Source organism: Cnephaeus nilssonii (assembly GCF_951640355.1).
Source record: "Cnephaeus nilssonii genome assembly, chromosome: 8".
Classification (NCBI taxonomy): Eukaryota; Metazoa; Chordata; class Mammalia; order Chiroptera; family Vespertilionidae; genus Cnephaeus; species Cnephaeus nilssonii.
The window spans coordinates 95,475,217-95,499,193 of record NC_137079.1 but is presented as its reverse complement, the minus strand read 5'-3'; the positions used below and the strand labels follow the sequence as shown (position 1 = coordinate 95,499,193).

At 38.9% G+C, this 23,977-nt stretch overlaps 1 protein-coding gene across 8 annotated transcripts in view; it reads left to right on the top strand.

Moving 5' to 3' along the window:
• TNFRSF19 (TNF receptor superfamily member 19) overlaps positions 1-23,977 on the top strand; it is a 115,340-nt gene that overhangs the window by 84,923 nt on the left and 6,440 nt on the right. For 7 of the 8 annotated variants that reach the window (XM_079779240.1, XM_079779237.1, XM_079779238.1 and 4 more), the window contains 4 exons: positions 13,308-13,472; positions 13,912-14,037; positions 17,822-17,924; positions 18,759-19,158. In XM_079779240.1, the coding sequence (XP_079635366.1) occupies positions 13,308-13,472; positions 13,912-14,037; positions 17,822-17,924; positions 18,759-19,158 (794 nt within the window). The remainder of the gene's footprint in view (positions 1-13,307; positions 13,473-13,911; positions 14,038-17,821; positions 17,925-18,758; positions 19,159-23,977) is intronic. The other variant, XM_079779241.1, reaches the window with a different exon arrangement.

Genomic DNA, 23,977 nt, shown 5'->3' with positions numbered 1-23,977 from the left:
ATGTACCTAGGTTGCAGGTTCCTCCCTGGCCGGAGCACAGATCAGGGCTCATGCAGGAGGCAACCAATCAAAATGTTCCTCTCACTTTGATGTTTCTCTCTGTCTTTCCCTTTCTCTTCCACATTCTCTAAAAGTCAATGGAAACATATCCTTAGGCGAGGATAAAATAAAAAAAAAAGAAAGAAAGAAATGCATATCCTATGAAAGACACATCTTGAAAATGCCTAAAGAAAGTTGTCATTTTTTCTTGGTGAAGGGACTGGAGTCTTGTTGGTGAAAACACCTTGGTGGCTGTGGTGACTGGCAGTGGCTGCAGCAGCGGGGTGATGGGGCTGGTGCCTTCCCCTGACCAGCCTGGTTGCCTCCCACAAAGGGAGGCCAGACTGCGGCTTAGGCCCACTACTCGTGGGGCGCAGGCCTAAGCCGTCAGTAGGACATCCCCTGAGGGCTCCCAGTATGTGAGAGGGACCCCCGACTCTCCCCCCCCCGCCAGTGCACGAATTTCGTGCACCGGGCCCCTAGTTTATCAAATATTTGTCAGGCACCAACTGTGTGCCAGGAAATCTTGTAATTATTAGAAGTACAGTAGTGGATAAAACTGGCCCAAATCCTTGCCCTTGTGGAACCTATATTTTAGGGAGGGATTTAATTGGTTAGGGCAAAGACTAGGCTATTGTAATAAGGACACACCAAAATATTATACCTCAGTAATATAGAGTTCCTCTTCCCATTCAGACAGTCCAGCCCACTCAGCCTGGTGCAGCAGCTCTGCTGCGGCACGTAATTCCGAGGCCAAGTTTCTGGCTCCTGCTGCTTTGCAGCCTTTTGATATCTTTCTTGTCTGTAGAATCAAGACCATACAGCTGCCGCATCCAGTTTCCATCCCACGGTGAAGGGGAAGTCTTGGGCAAGTAATTTGTACCTAAATTGGAGATGACACAGGTGCTATACACATCACTTCTGTTTACCACCCAGTGAATACCGCATCCATTTGCGGCTAGGGTTCAGGGTCTGGATAAGGGGCTGCACACAAATGGATACACTAGACAAGAAATATAAATTTAGAAGGCATGGGGGAGCCAGGCAGAGACTTCACTCTAGCAGAGAAGCTCTCTGACTTTTCGGTCCCCTTTGCTTTTATTTACTAGAATACACATTTGCCCTTTAGCAAAGCAAACAGGCGTATCAATGATAAAGTTTGATAAACCATAAAAGGATTATCAGGTTAGGGGATTGCCTTCAGCCATTCAGCCAATAGCAATATTATGCTGATTTTCAGCCCTGCTGAATATCAAAGTCCATTAGCCTTCTAAAGGACTTCTTTCATAATTATGCTAATTACTTGTTGGTCTTAGCCTCTAGCATTTCCCCCTTTTTTGTTTTCTTAATAAATTTAGAAAGGTGTATGCCATTTGCAGGGCTTGAGTCCTTTTAAGACTTTAAGATTCAATGAAAAGGATTGAGTTCTTTCTTGTCCTTTTAAAATTGTCAGCCATCTAAGGAACTAGTTTGCAGTAAGCTCCTTTCTGTACCATCAATTCTTTGAGTCCCCTTGCCAATCACTGTCCCCTTGTGACATGACAGCAATGATATTCAAGTTCTGGATGGTGGACAAACAGTGAGCAATGACAATGCAGGTACAACCTTCTTTGGCTTGGTCCAGGGCAACCTGCAGCAATGCACAGCTGATGACTGCTAGTATGGCAAGGCGTCTTTACCATCCCCCATCTCTGGACTGTTTCTCCCCTGTCTCATCAGTGTGTTGCTTGGAGCTACTGCTATCTATGATTGGAGTAGTCTGGTCAGTTCCTCTCTGCGATCAATTATTGAAGTTTCCACACGGGCTTGGAGGAATTTTCTGGAAATACACAAGCATATCCTCGACCAAAGATTAATAAAGGGACCCTTCTATAAACCAGACTCGGGATCTTTCCATTTAACCAGACCATTTTCCTTTGGCTTATTCTGACACCAGTGTAATTCCATGTGTGTTTTCCCATCAGCATTACAAGTGAAAAAATTTAAAGTAATTAAGGCTTGATGTAGTTTGCTTACAGGATATTTCTCCACTATTCCCCCTTTTTTGTTTTAACATGCAGGGGGGACATTTTTTGCTTGCTGTACAATATTTTGGCTTTTGAAAATCCTGCAATTCAGCCTTGATAGCTTTTAATTCAATTCTTAGCACAGAAGTATGACTGGTCTGGATGACTTGGTCTGAATTCATTGCATGATAAGCAGCTTTACCATGAGATGAACCATCAGTAAAAAATAGTTAATGCTTCAGGAATGGGTTCCTGCCTAGTACAACTAAGTTCTCCTGAATATTCACTTATTTCAATTTGCCAATTTAAATCAGTCTGAAATAAGGCTTATTTTCTAACTTCATTTGTCCTTGGGTGTGGACAGTAAATGGCACTAATTGGATTTCTGCTATCTGTCTTTGAGTATATTAACATAAGCTTTGTTAAGAAGACATAATGCAAATTATTTACTTTTATTTTTGAGGCCTAATACATTGATTTTTAATTATAGTCTTCTAGATCTTTGAAGGGAATCTCCTTCTGTTTGTTTGTTTGTTTTTTCTCCCAGAGTAATTACTTTCTTTTCTAGGCCACATTTGGAGAGTTTCTTTTGAAAACCTTTTCCTTTCTTTTAAACAGAGCAACAAACTTGGTTGCTTTTCAGATGCTGGCCAATACTGTAATAAATACATATCAAGTAAAAGTAACTCTCTTTTTACTTATGGTGTCTCATTAATGGTGAGATTTAATGCTTGAACAATAACTTTTAGTTTACTTTGTAAATAGTGGTGGAAGAGATTTTAAAATATCTCCTTTTTATTAAGCTTAAAATTTACTTTTAAACAGCATTTTTTTTGCTAGTGCTCATTTGCATACATATGCAAATTTTTATTTTGGCCTTTACTAAAACCAGGTTGCTCATAAAATATTGGCTTCTCCTATAAATGAGATTATATGAGACCTTGATTATATTGTAAAAAGCTAACTTATTAAGTAAGTAAAGTATGCACCTTTATTGAAAAAGCAAAGTAAGCAAACTTATACATTTCACCTATAAAGTACAGATTCTGTCCTACCCCCTAGCCTATTTAAAGAGTAGGCTGTCTGTGGCTTTTTGTCTTAAAATTCCATTGCTGAATAATCTGGTTTTGATTAAGAAGTTTTCAGAAACTTTGTCTTGCCCTGCCTTAAAGGTTGAAACCTTTATAACATTTAAAATATATGTATATAAATAAAATATAGTTATTAACTTTTATTTGATAAAGCTTCCCATGTGATTTCAAGTATATCAGATCAGCCTAATTTATTTTAAAAATATTTCTTTTAAGAAGAAAGTAAATCCTTGAATCATTTCTGGGCCCTTGAAATGTCCCAAGGCTATCTCTCGGTTAAAGTCTTAAAATTTAACTTGGAAAGACCATAAAATATACATAACCCAAAGATTATATTATATACTTTTTGTAATTATTCTAAAATATATTAATTAAATTTAAACTGGTTTTTATATTAAAAATTTGGTTCACACCATAGAATTAATTATTCTTTTTTAATTAGACCATATAAAATATTATATTCTAGGTTGAAATTTTACCACATGTAGTACACATAAGGACTATAATATATTTTGAACTACTAATTTCTCCAGAGAAAACGCAAAAATTATTTTTCTTAAAAATGAATTTCTAAACTTAATGCATTTTAGTATCACAACCATATAATTTCTTCTAACTTAATTTGAACTTTAAACTCTTAGAAGCCTTAAATTTTAGGTGGCAAGTGAAATACTTAGCATTTCTTATATTAGTAATACCTTCACATTTTTAAGGATATATTTCAAATAAAATACAAGACATATTTAATTAATAGATTCAAATATATCCTTTAGATTTTTCATACGAGGCAAACTCAGGTTAATATTTCAATACTTTGTCATTTTAAAATACCTGGATATTTAATAATTTTTTATTTAATTAAGCAAACTCCAAAGCTTTAAGTTGCCAAAGACTTTGGAAGCAGGCCTCCTGTAGCCGCTTGAATGTAAAACAGCCACATTTTTCCTTAGAGAAAACATGTAAGGTTACTGCTGTGGGAAATGAGACTGGCCCCTTCCTCCAACAGAAAGCACAGCCAGTCTCCCCCGGAGTGACTGGACCCCCACCATCAATATACCAATAATTATCACTGAAAAGTTCCACCACAAATCCTTTATTTTAGTTACATCTATTTATCCATGTTTTAACAATTTTGAGATTTTAAAGACAATTATTATTATCCAAGGCATTTTCTTTGGCAAATTCTGTAACAGAGATAACTTACTGACTTTCAGTGGCTTTAATGTTAACCTTGGAATGCGGTCCATTATTATTCAAGAACAACTCTTTATTATGGAAACACCAACCGTTTTGCCTAAACCCAGCCTGTATATTTTCCTTGTGTCATTTTTGCCATCTTTTAAAGAAAAACAGTCTTGGGTCTATTCTATAGTATCCATAGAGATGGGGCTCAGTCAAGAGGCCACCCAAAATCGGCGGGGCATGCCTTCTCTTAAGCTAGCCTTTTCCTCTTTGTGGGTACAGAAATCCCAGACAAATCCCTAAATTCTGCCAAATTTCAAATGATGGACTGGGAAATAAAAACATGGTGAAAATGAGACTTTTAATAGCACTCTTGAGAGTGGGTGTCCATTTTACAGGATCACCAAAAGACTAGTAATTAATAGGCTGGGGCCTATTCTAGTTATCTCTACCTCCCTTTGTCTCCTAGGACATGTACCATCAGCCACGTGTCTCCCCACCCCCACATCCTGTTTGCTCTGGGGAAATTCAGTAAATGACCTGGCCATCTAGGTTTCTTTTCTTATTAAATTAAATCAAAGGCATGCTTAATAGACTAACAATAAACAACAAAGACAGATAAAACAACAGCCAACAGACAAGCACCCATAACATATAGACAAGACTTAATAAGTCAGAGTTCTTTTTATGGAACTTTTCCTATTCTGCTCTCCATAGCATTGACTGGCCTCTAAAGTTATTTTAGCTAAAATCTGCCTGTCCCAAAGTGTCATATGGTAATTTTCAGACAAAGCATTAAAGAGTCCTTTTGTGAGAGGACTGATAGCCCCATTTTCTCTAGCTGTTGAGCCTTTCCACACTAGAGGTGGAGGATCCGGGGCCTTAGGTATTACAGACTTTTGATCCTCAATATGAATTAGGCATAATGTAGTTTGAACAAGAGCCCACCTAGTTAAAGATGTCAAGGGCACTCATTTTCCTTGAGCCTGATTTAAGAGAGTACCTTTTGACACTTTAATTCTTTTATTCTTGAGAATACAAGCTAAAAATTTACAATGATATTTTTGCCTTTTATTTGAATTCTTCTCCATTATAGCCTGGCTTGAATTAAACGACATTCCGGCCCACTTACAGCTCACGACTTCCGAAGCTTGGTACAGGCTTTGTACACAGTGATCCCCCCCCCCCCCCGCCCCTTTTTTGATGCACTTCCCACCTTTCTGGTGAACTTTCTTTATTTTTCACTCCGGCGAATCTTCTTCTCTAGATCCGTTTTGAGGCACCAAATGTGAACACCACATCCATTTGCGGCTAGGGTTCACGGTCTGGATAAGGGGCTGCACACAAATGGATACACTAGACAAGAAATATAAATTTAGAAGGCATGGGGGAGCCAGGCGGAGACTTCACTCTAGCAGAGAAGCTCTCTGACTTTTCGGTCCCCTTTGCTTTTATTTACTAGAATACACATTTGCCATTTAGCAAAGCAAACAGCATATCAATGATAAAGTTTGGTAAACAATAAAAGGATTATCAGGTTAGGGAATTGCCTTCAGTCATTCAGCCAACAGCAATATTATGCTGTTTTTCAACCCTGCTGAATATCAAAGTCCATTAGCCTTCTAAAGGACTTCTTGCATAATTATGCTAACTACACGTTGGTCTTAGCCTCAAGCACCACCCCTCCCCCATCATTCTCTGTTGACTCTAATTTAGACATATTATCACACCTAGCTGCAGAGGAGGCTGGAAAATGGGAGCTCTTGCTGGGCCCAGCTTAAACACAAACCAGGTGGATGTGTTGGGGAAGTAAGATGGATTTTATTATTCCCACCATAGCAGAGAATGACAAGAAGCAAACAAGTTAAATATATAAGTCTCATATGGCGATAAATGCAGGGAAGTGAGTAGAAAGCACTAGAGAGAGATGGTGATTTTAGAGTTTGGTGGGGAAGCCTCACTGAATAGGTGACATTTGAAGAAGGACCTACAACAGTTGAAGCAGCAGCAGCCCAGAGAAGAATGTTGCACAAAGAGATAATGACAGGTAGCAAAGATTTGTGGGAGAACCATGGGGAATTGGAGGGATAGGAAGAGAGTGGGTCATGATTATAATGGAGAGCTCATTTTTGGATATGTTGAGTTTAAGACACATCTCCGTCCAAGTGAAATGTTCAATGGACTGTTGGATATATGAATCTACTGTTAAGGAAAGCAGCTCAAACTGGAAATATAAATTGCTGAGTAGTGAAATACACATCCTACTTTATCTTATTCTTTAAGATGAAAGTCATGATTATGTCTGTGGGAAGAAATCAGCCAGGCCATGGAGAGATCATGGGACTTCGCAGTAGCTGTTCTGTCCAAGTGTATATGGAAGCTAGTTTCACACTGTTCATCATCCCCAAGAGAAATTTTCAGTGATTCCCATGGTGGATCTTAGTGTCTGCATGAGGCACTGTTTAATCTTCCCTGTGAGTAAACTGAGATTCAGAGGCACAAAGTCTTGTTCATGGCCAGGGTAGAAAGGGGAAAGAGCCTCATTTTGGAGACCCATTCCCTTCCTCCCAAACCTGAACAGAGCCCTTTGTTAGAAGTATAGTCTGGGAAGAAGGACCTTTTGTTTTAGCATGTTTTTAAACATAGTCTGCTAGGTTGCCCAGCCAGCTCAGTCAGTAGAGCATGAGACTCTTAAACATAGCCTGTTAGAAAGTTGGAATGGTTAAACATGTAGGGAGACTAATAAAAAGCAGAGCTATGGTTACACAAAGGAGGTGGCCCTGGAAAAGCAGGCAGAGTGCACTGACCAGTCTGACACTTCCAGCAGCCATCTCTGCAAGCCCTTTCCATCTCTTTCTCTCTAACCAGCCCTTTCCATACTCAGTTACCTCCATAAAATTTCTTCTCCTCCCACTTCGGTAGTACTCCATCATTGCTCAGCGTGCCCATTCCTGGCACGCCTCTTCATGGCAGCTCATTATGTGACACTGATACCCACATGGAGGCAGAGGGGTGCTGAAACTTTCAGGGCAGAAGCACTGGGGCAGAACCAGCTTTCATGCACAAGTGAACAGGTCTGCTGTCCCATGATCTTTCTGTGGCCCAGCTGGTTCCTCCCCACAGAGCCACAGATTTGAGCATGTTCTTCACAGAAACAGACTTGAGCCACATTTTGCTTATTGTTATCTCACAGAATATTTTACTCTGTTAGAAGCTACATGCATCCATGGAACACTGATCCACTGGAAAAGATCAGAAGGCCTGATTCCAGTTCTCAAGCAGTCTCCATTTTGCTGTGTAACCTTGAGCAAGTCACTAAAAGTCTTGGTTTTCTTATCTACCAAATGAGAGTCAGCAATAACTATCAGCACTTTGCCTCACTGGTAGGAAGGTTAAATCACTGAAGGTGTGTGAGCAATGTACAGGTGTATGAAAGAACACAGATGTTCAGTCAACCATGTGGTCTGAAAATGAGTTCCTCTTCTAAAACTTTTCCATGACTAGTCAGAGTCCAATAACACAGATATCTTCAAAATATGCATCTCTCCAGCTGCCTTCCAGAGGGGTGAAATGTGAAGAGAGCATCTCTGCTATTTGGATTTGTGTACCTCGGTACTCCAAAGGGTAAAAGTGGACTTTATAACTACACTTGCCAAACTTTGCTGGTGACCTCTGTTTTCTTCTATTCAGATTCTCATTCAATGTATTGAATGACTTGTAGGATGTCTTATGTATAGTATAATAGATACTCAGTACCTTATCGTTCAGTTGAGCTGAACTCCTAAGGAAATGTATAATATAAAAATGAACCTATGTCATGTATGTAATGTGATGTAAAATGTAAGCTAAGAAAACAGTTCTCACTGAAGTAAATTGCCAAAGGGTAATGCTAAGATTATAGTGGAAGATTATAGTGGAATTTAATAACTTAATTGGTTAGGGTAAGAGATGCCTTTGTACTCCAGAAAAGTTAAAACTTTCCAAAAATGTTAGTATTTCTATTCCCAGTTCTTCAGAAGTACGGTCCACATTCTAATAAGGTTTGGGGAAAATTCCTTACTAACATTCAGTATGCTTGGTGAATTATGGACATAGAATTTAATCAAAGCATGTGGGTGGGAAGAATCTTTAATCTCAATATAATTACAGCAACCACAGGTCAGCAAAACAATATTTCTTAGTTTATAGCAGATAAACCTTTTTCTGAGGAATTCTCAGAAACATCTCACTTAACCAGAACTTAATAGAGTGTAGACACCACTTCATATAATTAGTACCAACCTCCTTCCTCCCCCCCCCCTTTTTTTTTCTCTGCTTAAGTCAAAGAGAAAATGGGCTTTTAGCAGGAATTTATGTGAATGAGTTTATGGGGTTGTTCCAAAATCAAATGATAGATTGGTCTCCTATAGCTTCCATTTTATGTCTCTACTAGAGGCCTGGTGCATGAAATTCGTGCATGGGGGGAGGGGTGCCTCAGCCCGACCTGCACCCTCTCCAATCGGGGGATGTCCAACTGCCAGTTTAGGCCTGATCCCAATCGGGCTTAAACTGGCAGTTGGACATCCCTCTCACAATCCGGGACCTCTGGCTTCCTAACCACTCACCTGACTCCCTGCCCTAACCACTCTGCATGCCTGCCTGATTCCCCTAACTGCCCTGCCCTGCTGGCCTGATCCCCTTTACTACCCTCCCCTGCCGGCCTGGTCACCCCTAACTGCCCTCCCCTGCCAGATTGGTCGCCGCTATTAACTTTTCTTTTTTTAATCTTACCCCCTTCACACACAGTTGTATTTGACTTCCTTATTGGCTTCTCCCTGTCACACAACTTTTCTCTCTCCTTTATGTAACACTTTTTCCTACTGACTCATCATTTATAAACTTTTCTTTCATCCTTATTTCCTACTTCTGTTCCATCATCCTTCTTCCCATCTTTCTCCTACCCTCCTTCCCTCCCCACATTCCTTATTTCCTTGGTCTTTACCCCTGCCCTCCTCCCCTTTTCCTTCCTTCTCACCTTAATTTTTTTCTTCACTTCATCCCTCAGACCGGCTTTGCTCCCTCCCCATTTCTTCCTTCTTCCCATTCTCCTTTTAAGCTCTACCGGCTCCCCTTTAAAACTTTTCTTCCCTCCCTCTTTCTCTCTCATCCTACCTGTTCCATACATTCTTCTCTACTTACTTCCACTGTTTTAATATCTATCTACCTGCCTAATTATTCACTATCATTAATCTTTTTTTCTTTTCTGACTCCTACTTTTAAAATCTGTTCCCAGTACGCAACTATACTTGGTTTTCATTATAGCTCCTACAGTTCACTCACACATTCTCTTTCCTTCTTTAACTCTGCTCTCTACTGACTCCTTTATAAAGTTCTTCTCTCCCTCCTTCCCTTCTTAAAGCTTCCGTTGGGGGTGGGGGCGCGTTAACCCCCAACTCAGGGCTCAGCCCCGGCCAGGTGTTCGCCACCCCCCTTCCCCTGCCTCCCTGCCACTGTCCTGCTCCCATTCCCTGCCGAGAAGCAGAAGCGCCTCTGCCCAGAAGGCCTCAGATCATCCTCCACTCTGTCCCAGACCCATGGGCACCTCCCAGCCAACGATCGCCACTGCCCTCCTCCCGTGTCTGGGCAGGGCTCCCCGCTCCGTACTGCCTGAACCCTGCCCCTCACCGGGTGCACCTGCTCTGCCCCCCGCGGTCACCACCCCCTTCCGAATGCAGTTTCCTTCCCCTCCTATTGTATCCTATCCTACCCCGGGCTTGCAGCTGCCTGAGCAGAGGGCTGGGACACAGCCTGCTGATCCGGTCATCACCCATGACACTGTAACGAACAAATTTGCACATTTCTCTATATTAGATTAGATTGTTTTATGTGACAATTAAACCTAAGAATGATGAACCCATTTCCAATAAAAAAGATTATGTTTGCTATAAGTGTCATAAACGTATACATATAAACAAGAACATGCATTCCAGAACTTGACTTCCCACGGGGACTTTCTGAGGGGGTGTCTGAGTTAACAAGGTGTCTTTTCTTATATAGGTGTCAAAAATTGAGTGGTAAACTGAATTTTCCTTTTCATTTTCAGATGTACTGCCCAGGAAAGGTATAGAGAGAATGGACTTGTTTTCTTTAAAATTGATGTCATTATGGAAACTCTATAATATTGCAATTACAGTTGTAGTTTTCAATCATGGAAAAATATATATTAGCAAGACTTTTATGATTGGCTTGGGAAAATAAATTCTGAATCACAACCATCAAGTTAAAAATCAAACTTCTTGCCCAGGTGTGGATCAATAGTTGAGCGTTGAACTAGACCAGGAGGTTATGGTTCGATTCCTGGTTGGAGCAAGTGCCAGGGTTGTGGGCTCCATCCCGAGTAAGGGGCGTGCAGGAGGCAGTTGATCAATGTCTCGCTCTCATTGATGTTTCTATCTTTCTATCACTTTCCCTTCCTCTCTTTCTAAAAATCAATAAAAATATTTTAAAAATAAAAATAATTTGTTTTCCATTTGGGGGCATTTTAGTTTGTTTATAAGTCAGAAAGAGTTCCTTTTGTATAAAGGTAAATAAGTTGACTAATATGTTTTAGAAAGATTTTAAACAAGAAGAACTTACAGGACTCTAATCATTAAATTAAAATCCCTATTTTAGTAGGGTTTTTTGAATATCCAATACTATGTTAATTGATTACCTTAATAGTTACAACATAAGTAGAAGCTTTGATATTTTCAACTCACATCATGTATTATACTTCATTTTTATGACAACTAGAGCCAGGTTGTTTAATGGAAAGTGTAAGCTAAGAGACCTGATCTCACTCCTGTAAACTGCCTTGCTCACAAACATAAATGAGATGGCAGTTTGCCACAACTTTCCAATTTGGTCCACATAATACTTCTATTTCCCAAATAACTTCCCCTTCAATTAAGTCTACTGCTTTACTTGCATAGGATATAAATCCCTTGTCAGTTATCTATTTGTTAGTGTTTGTGATTAAAGATATTAACCATGTTCACAAGCAAATATTCTTTAAAATGTGTGATTGGATTATAATTCCTGTTTACCCAAGGAATATAGCTTATATAAATTCTGAACAAATAATTGCCTTTCCAGGTGGCAATAAGAAACTTTTATAAGTGTGGTTCAGAATCATTGAGCCTAGAAATACCAAGATTCAATGTTTTAAGATAGTCATTCCTATTATATTTTTGATTCAATAATATTAACCCAAAACCTTCTCTCTGGTTCTAGCCTCAGGGTCATGTGTAGCCAGGGATGGGGAGAAAGGTATCAGCTATTGAGTTGGCTTGCCAGTTACCAACCTTGAATCTCTAGAGTTTCAATGTCCATTATGATTGCCTTAGGCACATGTGACCAGTGAGCACTTGAAATATGGTTAGTCCAAATGGAGATGTTCTGTTAATGTGAAATCACACCCGACTTTGACATTTTTATATAAAATAGAGAATGCAAAAGATGTCAATAAGTTTTACATTGAATGCACATTGAAATGATAATATTTTAAGATAATTAGCTTAAGAAAAATAGATTAACTTCACCTGTTTATTTTTCCTTTTTTAATGTGGATTCTAGACAGCTTAAAATTACATGAGCGGCACATGCTTCTATGAGGCAGCAGGGAGCTTCTGCTGGGTGTTGCTAAGGAGCTGAGAGCAACTGAAGGGAGCAAAATGGAGTCCCACCTCAGCTCAAGGGCAGTTACTTGGAGCCAGAGAAAGCATAGCTGTCCCTCTGTTTAGGTTTCCATCTCTCAAATTCTTTTGAGGCTAGTTAAATGGGACCTCACTGAATATAGATTTCTAAACTGAGTTTGTCCATCCCAGTACCCAAAGATTAAGTGCCAACTGTGATCTTCATTGCTACAATGGCTAATGTTCTATAGCTGTGGTCGGCAAACTCATTAGTCAACAGAGCCAAATATCAACAGTACAACGATTGAAATTTCTTTTGAGAGCCAAAACTTTTAAACTTGAACTTCTTCTAACGCTACTTCTTCAAAATAGACTCGCCCAGGCCGTGGTATTTTGTGGAAGAGCCACACTCAAGGGGCCAAAGACTGCATGTGGCTCGCGAGCCACAGTTTGCCGACCACGGTTCTATAGCACTGGGTACAGGGCTTGTTCTAAGTGCTTTTATGATCACCCATTTCATCCTCTCACCAGCCAGGTGAGGCAGGTACTATTTCTACCTCTGATGAACAGATGTGGACTTGAGACTCTGAGACATTAAGTAATTTGCTCAAGGTCACACATCTAGAGGTTGACCTGGACAGTAGGATTCCCCGGATCTCGGCCCTTAGCCACAAAGCAGTATCATCCTCAAAGACAGAATCTCTTCTTGATGCTTTCTTAACACATTAGTATGAATGCCTCTCCACCATATAACAACAGTGTCAGTCTTTTCTCCACAAATAGATGTTGTTCAGTAATGTAACAGCTAAGATTTAAAAATGTTTACTGTGTCAGAAATTGGGGACCTAGTGTAAGGTCATGAATGATCCAACTTCTTGTTTTTCCCTAAAGTTGCCCCCAAAAGCATACCATAGTTCAGTCTATTTTAAAATGTAGGTAGCTTAATTCCAATGAAATAAATGTGAAGTACCTACTATGTGCCAAACACTTTGCCAAGTACTGGGGACACAGAGATAAAGATGATAAATTTCCAAATTCACAAATGGTTCTGGTCTAGGGGACCTAAAAGCACCTTCCCTCAACAGTGTTGAGGGTGTGTGTTGTGGGAATGAAGGAGCAGCACATTACACAATTTCCAGTTCAGGGTGGAGCTGTAGTATTCAAGAAATCTTCTAGGAGGGGGAGTGCTTGAGCCATCTTTACACACCTCCCACTGGTTTCCTGGGGTTTGATTTATATTGCATGAAGGCCATTGTTAATAATGACAGCGAGGTCAGTGTAAGTGTCTGAGTCTTTTGGGTAGTGGAGCACACTGATTCCATTTGCTTGGTTTTCAGGTACCAGCAAGGTCAACCTTGTGAAGATCCCATCCACAGCCTCCAGCCCGAGAGACACAGCCCTGGCGGCTGTGATCTGCAGTGCCTTGGCTACTGTCCTGCTGGCTCTGCTCATTCTCTGCATCATCTATTGTAAGAGACAATTTATGGAGAAAAAACCCAGCTGTAAGTTTTGAGCTCTTTCTATTTCTTAGCATTGGTGAAGCGCAATTATCATCATTGTCGTTTTCGTGTTCCACGAGAGACTTGAGTAAGATGAGAATCAAGGAGCTGTTTAAGGGACAGAGAGCACATGAAAAGAGATCTCACAGTCCTTTGTCCCAAAGAGGCATTGAGGGAGCAGACTGATGGGTGGCAAGGATGTCCCTGTGCCATTAGGCAAAAATAAAAAGTACTCTCCATTTTGAGCTTTCTTAACAAATTATTTAATATTTGTGCCTTTGTGTAAGAAGAAATATTTTAAAATGTGAATGATAGCCTTCTTTTTTTTAAAAAAAAAAATACAAATGCTAGGATGGTACTCGTCTGTAATATGATGTGAAGGAAGTCCTTTAAAGGGGAAATTGTCTTCTTTACTGACAAGAATTCTCACCCCCTCCTTTAGGGTCTCTGAGAGCACAGGACATTCAGTACAATGGTTCTGAATTGTCCTGTTTTGACAGACCTCAGCTCAATAACTCTGCTCCCAGAGCCTGCTGTCAGTGCCACCAGGACTTAGCCCAGACCTGCGGTAAGTTCAGACAGTTACGAATCCTTTAAGGAAACCAGATAAATGACATTGAAGCTGCAAAGAACTGTTCTGTTCCTGTTTGTCCCACAGATAGGTTGCTCCGCTTGGTTTCTACTTAAAGCTAATCTTATTAAATAGTTATTCTCTATTGTTTGAAAAATTGTAGAAAAATAATTATGTTGTAAACTCCTTATTCCACATATGAGAGATTTGTGGTGCATGTGGTGTATTTGTTTGGTGTATGTTGTGTCACTTAAATATTAAGAAGAAAATAATGATCAAAATTCTGAAAATTTTCAGCAATTTTGAGCAAATTTGTCTTTGTTGTTTTGAGTCATTTGATCTAAAACACTATCAACTTTTTGTAGAGGAGGACTTTGTATCCCTCCCTTTCTACTGGGTTCACACCTAAAGTTCATGTATTCACCTGAAGGTCTTGGATTTCTTAAGGAAGATGGAGGAGAAAGCTCTATGACAGGGTTTTCCACAAACCATAATTGCCTGCTAGGTTATTGACAGAAATGAAAGTTCAGGGAAGTAATTCAAATGGGAATTGGTTTCTCATGTGGACAAAAAGGGCAAAGGTAGTACCAACTTATTTATATTCATTAACACAAGGTTTCTACACGTACCCTCCCCACTCTTACCCCATTATAATGACCTCATCTCCTCCGCAAAGTAAAATTCTATGTGGCCAACAACCCTTTCTAGAAACCTGCCCTAGCCGCTAGCCTCCCTCCTCTCCTCACTTCCCAATTCTCTTAGCACCTTTGAAGCAATACTAATATCACCCTTTTGTCTCGTTCTTTAAGCGAAATGTATCCCAATGAGATGGACTTATTCTCTTGGCACTGTTCAATCTTTCTTTTCAAGAAATTGCAGGATTGAGCTTTTCGATCTAATCTCTCATATGTGGAATAAGGAGTTTACAACATAATTATTTTTCTACTGGTCATGACTATATTCTATTTTAGGAATATATTTAAGAATGAAATGTAAGACTTTGTGTTGTGTGGGGATCTATTTTTGCCTCTGTCTACGCTGATAATAGACTCTTAGACAGCTACCAATAGCTACTAGATCCTCAAAATGCCCCAAGCATTGTTTCCTAGATACTGTACCATGACATTGTCACAGAATCAGAGTGAGGGAAAATTTCTTAAGATAGAAATTCAAATTTTAATTGTAATAAAATACAGCATTGTACAAACTCTGTCTCACTTGAACTTCTGTCTGAAAAGAAATATTAAATATATAGATAGCCACATATATGGTGGGGTGCCAGGCAGGGCTGCGGATCTGTGAGGAATAAGTAGTTTATTATAATAAATAATTATACTTATATAATTAATATATATATATTCATACATGTTTTGCATATTTTTTATATTTTGTATATTTTGCATATACACACACATTTTCCATGTGTATATATTTTCCATGTGTATATATATACACATTTTTTTCACTTGCCATTTAAAAATCATTTTCAGATATGATGTCCCTTTACCCCTTATTACTTTTGTGTTTGTTTTCTAAGAATAAGAATATTCTCTTATATAAAGCATGATTATTAAATCAGGAAAGTAACATTAAATCTATTGCTATTATATAATCTACAGAATATATTCAGATTTTCTTAATTGTCTCAATAATGTCCTGTGTAGCAAAAGAAAACCCAGATAACACTTATTTACTTGTCCTGTCTCTTTACTCTCATTTAATCTGGAATATTTCTTTAATCTTCCTTTGCTTTTTATGACAATATTTTTGACAAACGCAGGCCAATAATTTTGTAGAATGACCCTCAGTTTGGGTTTTCTGATTTTTTTTTTTTTTTATGATTAGATTCAGAAATACCACAGAGGTGATGTTGTGTATTTCTCAGTGCCCCATATCAGGAGGTACATCTGTCTCATTTCCGGTCAGATTAACTAGGATCACTTTGTTAAGGTGGTGTCTGCAAGCTTTCTCTGCTGCAAAATAATCATTGTTCCTGGTAATTAATGAAGCTTCATCGGAGGTTATTTGAGATTATGTAAACATCCTATTGCTTCCAAACTTTGGCCCAGTAGTTTAGCATCCTCTGATGATTCTTACCTGAGTCAGTCATTAGTATAATGGTTAACAATTGCTGGTTTTCTAATTGCATCATTCTTTCTACATTTATTAGCTGGCTTCCTGTGGTCAGAAAGAACGTCTCCTTCTTTCCATTTATTTACTTTAATTAGTGTGGACTAATGGACCCAGTTCAATGGGTTATAATCCTTTGCAATCATTTATTTTGATGCTCAAATTTTCCTAGATTTGGCAAGTGGAAGTCCCTTCAGGCTGTTTTATGCTCATCTTATACTTTCACTGATTGAACCCTAGAACCAGCCTTTTCTATAAGGAATGGAAGTGCCTTTTGCTTTCAAATAATTTTGAGAAATTCCACAGTGAGCATGACACGTTTGTTGAGTTAATTGGTAGTGAATCCAAGTGAGTTCCTCATGGTCATAATAACACCTATTCAGACAGCACAAGGTGTGGCCTGTTTGAGAGAGATTCAGATGAAAATATGGTGGGTGTCCATCCTGCTTAACACTGGTTTGCAATTGCATCTCAATATATTTTCAAAAGGGAAATATTAGTTTCATATTATTCTCCTGTTTATAAAAGTAAAGAGATAATCCTCATGTTAAATTTGAATATATATAAACTTATATGTACATGTATATATATAATTACTTCAAGCCTTTTTCTCTATATATATGTGTGTCTTTGTATTTGCCTGGATGCTTTAGTATGTTTATGGTTTTATAAAATTAGAATTATATGTGTATATATATAGAGAGAGAAGTCTAGCTGTTCACCAAATGGACAGTGTTTATTTCTAGTTTATAGGGCTAAGGAAGATTTATTTTTAAGTGTATCTAATCTCTCTTTATATCTAAATTTTTTCTTCAATAAATTTAAGTGTACAGTTCAGTGGATTAACTACATGCACATTATTGTGCAACCATCACCACCATCTATTTCCAGAACTTCTCCATTTTTCCAAACTGAAACTCTGTACCCATTATACACTAACTTCCCATTCTCCCTCCCCCAGCGCCTGGCAACCACCATTCTACTTTATATCTCTACTAGAGGCCTGGTGCATGAAAATTCATGCACTGGAGGGGGGGTCCCTCAGCCCAACCTGCCCCCTCTCACAGTCCAGGAGCCCTCAGGGATGGGAGGTGACCTGGCAATCAGGGGAAGGCGATGCCCCCATCACACCTCTGCTGCTGCCACTGCTGGCAGCACAAGCCTCAGCCGGCCCTGGTTACCTGAGCCTTGAGCTGGCCCTGAGTGGCTGAGGGGCTGAGTGGACTGGGGAACTCTAGAGGCAGGCACACGAAGCAGCCGGGCACCTGCCACCCCAGCGGGGCTGAGAGGACTGGGTGCTGCCATCTGTGGTTGTGGGTGCCACCCTCTTTGAGGGAGTGGTAGTCAATTAGCATATTCCCTCCTTATTGGCTGTGGGCACTGCCATCTTTGTGATGGCATGAGGGTCAATTAGCATATTCCCTCTTTATTAGATAGGATGATTTTGACTACTCTAGGTATAATATATAAATGGTTCATCATTTTTATTAAAAGATAAAAACAGAGAAAAAAATTTAAGACTCATATTCCCTTTCCCCAAAAAGTTACCCAAAGGGGAATAGTTAAAGTTTCAAGAACGATGTTGAACTGGTATTAAAGAGAACATTCCCAGGAAAAGCATTATGCTTCATACCTCTGCTGTCTTTCCTAGGGCCTGTTCACTTGATCCCATCCTTGTGCTGTGATGACTCCTGCAGCATCGACCAGGTGACTCTTGGTTGCAGGGTGCATTCCCAGGCCACACTTCAGGAGAGGTAACTGGGTATTTTTTAAGCAATATAATTTCATAATCCTTGTGCGAATATGCATTACATTCATTTACTAATTTTCATGTGAAAAATTTAAAAATGTTTCATGAGGGCATCACTTTTTAATATCATTAATGCCATTCTGGTCATTGGAGGGGGCATGTGTTTGGCAAGAATTAGGTCAGTCTCTCAGAGTTACTAATATCCAATACAACATTTTTTATACTTTACCCTCTATTTTATTTTATTTATTTTATTTTTAAATATATTTTTATTGGTTTCAGAGAGGAAGGGAGAGGGAGAGAGAGATAGAAACATCAATGATGAGAGAGAATCATCGATCGGCTGCCTCCTGCACGCCCCCTACTGGGTATCGAGCCCGCAAATCCTGGCGTGTACCCTTGACCAGAATCGAACCTGGGACCCTTCAATCTACAGGCTGATGCTCTATCCACTGAGCCAAACCAGCTAGGGCCCCTCAATTTTATTTTTGTCTTATATTTATTATTTGTAACACTTCTGCCATCTGCAAGTAATTTTTAACATGTCATGTACTCATAGAATTTTAGAACAGCCTTCAAACTCAGTTAAGACCCAGGAAACTGCATGTTTTAGACATTGTATTAAGTATAACTACATTGATTAAAACTAAGTATATTAAATTTTAAAGTAATTGGAGGAATTAAGCTTATTGTATTAAAGCAAGTTTATAACAACTGGAATTCTGATAATAAATTGCTATTTCATCTAGAAAACTTGAAAGTATTGTTGGAATGTTGCATTGTAGTCGTGTATTTTCTCCCTATAGAACACTTAAAAGTCTTTTGAACATGTGTTCAGAAATGCAGGTCCGGTGGGAGAGACCATGCCGTCTTTCTTCGGGTCCCTTTCTCAGTCCATCTGTGGCGAGTTTTCGGATGCCTGGCCTCTGATGCAAAATCCCATTTATGGTGATGATATCTCCTTTTGTGACTCTTATCCTGAACTCACTGGAGAAGATATTTATTCTATCAACCCAGAAAATGAATCCTTGGATTCAAACAGTAGTCAGGATTTGGTTGGTGGCACTGTTCCAATTCAAGCTCCTTCTGAAAACTTTACAGAAACTACTGATTTGTTTAGATACAACTCACTGACAGAACCAGTGCGAACTCAGGATGCACTAATTACTAGAAGCCAGCTAGGTCAAACGAGTGGAGATATCATTAACCGAACCACTCAAACTCAGACATCCCTCCAGGTAAGGCAATGACTGATTTTCCTGTGGACAAAGCATTGACTTTTGGAAGACCATAGGGGATGAATTCTGTTCCTACCACAATATGTGGGGGAACCTGATGAGAAGGTTTGCCATCTTTCATAACTTCTTGTGTGTTAAAGAAGAGTATATACTTTTAGTTTTTTTAAATTCATCTTTGTTGTCGAAAGTATTACAGATGTCCCCTTCCCTCCCCCTGCCCCGCATTGACCCCCTTCACCTTGTTCCTGCCTCTCCCCAGATCCTCCCACATTATTGTCTGTCCATGGGCTATGCATATATGCATAAAAGTTCTTTGGGTAATCTCTTCCAGCCCTGCCCCCTTCCATCTCAAATACCTCATTCTGTGGCATGCTTCACTGTCTCTGGATGTTTTTCATTCATCAGTTTATTGTGTTCATTTGATTCCACATATGACTGAGATCATGTGATTCTTGTCTTTTTCTGACTGGGTTATTTCACTTAGCATAATATTCTCCATGCCCCTCCATGCTGTCTCAAATGGTAAGAGATCCTTCTTTTTTCTACAGCTGTATAGTATTCCATTTGTGTAAATGTATGACAGTTTTTTAGCACTGCTATTAACATAGGGGTGCATATATTCTTTCTGATTGGTGCTTCTGGCTTCTTAGGATATATTCCTAGAAGTGGGACCACTAGGTCAAATGGCAGTTCCATTTTTTAAATTTTTTAAGGAAACTCCACACTGTTTTCCATAATGGCTGCACCAGTCTGCATTCCCACCAGCAGTATACTAAAGTTCCTTTTTCCCTACATCTTCGCCAACATTTCTTGTTTGTTGATTTATTGATTGTAGCCATTCTGACAGCTGTGAGGTGGTACCTCATTGTGGTTTTAATTTGCATCTCTCAAATAATTAGTGATGTTGAGCATTTTTTTATATGTCTCTTGGCCATCTGTATGTCCACTTTGGAGAAGTGTCTATTTAGGTCCTCTGCCCATTTTTTAATTGGGTTGTCTTCCTTTTGGTGAGTTGTATGAGTACTTCATATGTTTTGGAAATTAACCCTTTATCAGATGTATCATTGGCAAATATGTTCTCCCATACAGTGGGTTTCCTTTTCATTTTGATGCTGATTTCTTTTGCTATGCAGAAGCTTTTTAGTTTGATGTAGTCCCATTTGTTTATTTTTTTCTTTGTTTCTCTTGCCCTAGGTGTTGTATCTGTGAAAATTCTGCTACATAAGATGTCTGATATTTTGTTGCCTCTATTTTCTTGTAGGATTTTTATGGTTTCAAGACTTACATTTAAGTCTTTTATCCATTTTGAGTTTATTTTTGTGTATGGTGTAAGTTGGTGATCTAGCTTCATTTTTTTGCATGTATCTGTCCAATTTTCCCAACACCATTTATTGAAGAGACTGTCTTTACTCCATTGTATGCTCTTGCCTTCACTGTCAAATATTATTGAGCATAATGGCTTGGGTTGATTTCTGGGTTCTCTGTTCTATTCCATTGATCTATATGCCTGTTCTTGTGCCAGTACCACGCTGTTTTGATTACAGTGGCTTTGTAGTATAGCTTGATAACTGTATTATGATCCCTCCAACTTTGTTCTTCTTTCTCAAGATGGCTGCAGCTATTTGGGGTCTTTTTTGGTTTCATATGAATTTTTTGAATATTTGTTCTAGATCTGTGAAATATGCCATTGGTATTTTAATAAGGATTTCATTGAATCTGTAGATTGCTTTGATTAGTATGGTCATTTTAATAATGTTAATTCTACCAGTCCATGAACATAGTATATTCTTCCACTTATTTATATCTTCTTCTATCTCTTTTTTCAACGTCCTATAGTTTTCTGAGTACAGGTCTTTTAACTCCTTGGTTAAATTTATTCTTAAGTATCTTAATATTTTTGTTGCAATGGTAAATGAGATTGTGGGTTTTTTTTTTAGTTTCTCTATTTGATAGATCATTATTGGTGTATAGAAGAATATGCTGTATTTTAAATTAAATTCCAAGAGTTTTCTTTTAAACAAACAGCTAATGTATAAGGCCATAAAGGGCAGCTACATTTTTTTTATTCTTCTTTGTAAATCCAACTACAGTTGACTCTTGAACAATGTGGAAGTTAGGGTTCAACTCCTTGCACAGTAGAAAATCCAAGTATAACCTTAGACTCCAAAATCTTAACTACTAATATAGCCTATCACGGGGGTGGGTAACAATAGATTTACATTTGTTTGTATAGAAAATAACACAATAATTAATAAATAATAGTACAAGAATAAACTGTTTCCCATACTAACAACTGTAAACCTACTTTTGCCCACCCTTGTATTGACTGGAAGCCTTATCGATAATATAAAACATAGGTTAATATATATTTTGTATGATGTAGGGATTATGTACAATAAGGTAAGTGAGAGAAAAAATGTTAAGAAAATCATAAGGAAGAGAAAATATACTTATAGTACTGTACATGTGTATTGAAAAAAATTCACATATAAGTGAGCCTGCACAATTCAAACCCGTGTTGTTCAAGGGTCAGTGCTACTTAGCACAGTGCCTCCTAGCTCCATTCCTGGTTGAGAGAGAAGAGTTAGTTATAGGACAATCTTGCAAACAGTTTCTCACTTTTGTTTTTCCCTGTGATATTCTTATACCGAATATTTAAAGGCACTTCATTCAATGTGAAGTTCAGGAGAATTTAGGTCTCCTAAAGCTATGCTTTTCCTTCCTCTCTGCTCTGACTGACTGACCGGTTTGGTTGGAAATTGTTGGTTGTGATCTGAGACTAAATGCCGCATAAACCCTAGATACAAGGGTTTAAAATAAGGTTGGGGAGGTGGTGACTGCGGGCGTACGGGTCTCGTGGGCATGCTGCAGGACTGGAGGCAGAGAAGCACACAGGACACCTGGGCACTGACCTTGTATTTTTCTCCAGGAAAGGATGTGGCCCTCGCTGAGTTTGACTTAATGTTTGTAAATATTTCCTTAATGTAAGCACATATATTGTTGGTATACATTCTTCCGGAACAATGACGCCAGACTTGGTACGAAAGGGCAGAGTCGCAGGACAGTGAGGCTCCCAGGCCCCACAAGACCAGTGTTGCTCTCCCTGCGTGCCCCTCCTGCCCCAGTCGGGCCTGGTACTGAGGCAGCACTCGGACATGCTGCACGTGCTCCTGCGTGAACCCTTGTCTACTCAGATCAGGAACATGCTAATGTAAAGTGTAGATGGAGATGTGTTCCTTTTAGGTGGTATGTTGATCTAATCTGCAGTACTTTTTTTTTTTAAACTACAAGCACATTCTACAGAGCATTTATAGGGAATTTTATACAAAAACATTTGTTGGCTTCAAAGCAAAAAAAAAAAAAAATGTTCCTCAAAAAAAGAAAATGAAGAAGAGATAAGTAAGGCAGTGGTTGGCAAACTCATTAGTCAACAGAGCCAAATACCAACAGTACAAGGATTGAAATTTCTTTTGAGAGCCGAAAACCGACTTCTGCGCATGGGCCACGAAGTTTCAATCGCACTGTACATGTGCGCCCACACGTGGTATTTTGTGGAAGAGCCACACTCAAGGGGCCAAAGAGCCGTGTGTGGCTCTCGAGCCGCAGTTTGCCGACCACTGAAGTAAAGGAAGGAAAAAACAAACAATTAGACAGTTTAAAAATGATGATGGAATAAAATAAATTTTTTAAAAATGCATACCTCTGTAGTTGGGAAAGACTTTTACTGACCTTGTTCTCTTGAGCCATCCCTAATTTTTATAACTTTCATGATAGAGCGTCGGCCTGCAGACCAAAGGGTCCTGGGTTTGATTCTGGTCAAAGGTGCATACCTCGGTTACAAGCTCCTCCCTGGCCTGGGCCCTGTTGGGGCTCGTGCAGGAGGCAAACAATCAATGTGTTTCTCTCACATTGATGTTTCTCTGTCTTTTCTTCTCTCTTCTTCTCTCCCTAAAAATCAATGGAAAAATATCCTCGGGTGAGGATTAACAATAACAACAAAAAAAGAGTTAGCTTAGCTGAGGGTAGGTCTCAAGGATGGCTTGTGGCCCACAAACCTTTGGGGCTGAGGACTCCCAGCAGTCCAGAGCAGGTAACTGGCCTTACGGTAGGTTAGAGATGCATGGAGAGGACTACGCCCCCTTTATAAGTAATCTCAGTATCCAATGGGATGCCTTGCCAGGTACTCCAAAATAAAAGTCATAGAACTCTTAGAGTTTAATGAGTTCTATTTTCAGTACAAGATGTTGAAGTTTCTTTTTTATCAATTCAATGGCATTGATAACAAACTTGCTTGTGTTACCTTCACAAATATCTATTACATCTTCCCATACATCGTTAGGGAAAAGTCTGAGTAACTAAAATGATTGTGCTACTGGTATTTCAGGGTATTGTCAGTAAATAGAATTACCACTCATCTTAATTTTGTAGCTTGTCCCCAATTTTGTGATGTAAATACTAAGGAATGAAACATCTTGATACCAAGTTATGTAAAAACCAACTCATTCTCTCCTTTTTCTGTTTATGTTGTTGGTGAGGTGGACATAGGGTTGATAGGCACTATTATCAAAGTTACATAAGTAAAATTTTAGAAATGTAGTTTAGTATATAAGTGGGTATAATGATATTAATTCCTTTTCAAAGAGTGTTCTCAAGGTGATTATGATCTGCATAAAGTTATTTTCAACACAAATTATTATGGAAAGTTATAATTACACATAAAATTAATGAGGAAGTGTTACATTCAAGTTACACAATGTAATTTATTAATGAAAGGTTTTTATTAGCTTTACAAGATGTGTTATAATTATTACATAATTTT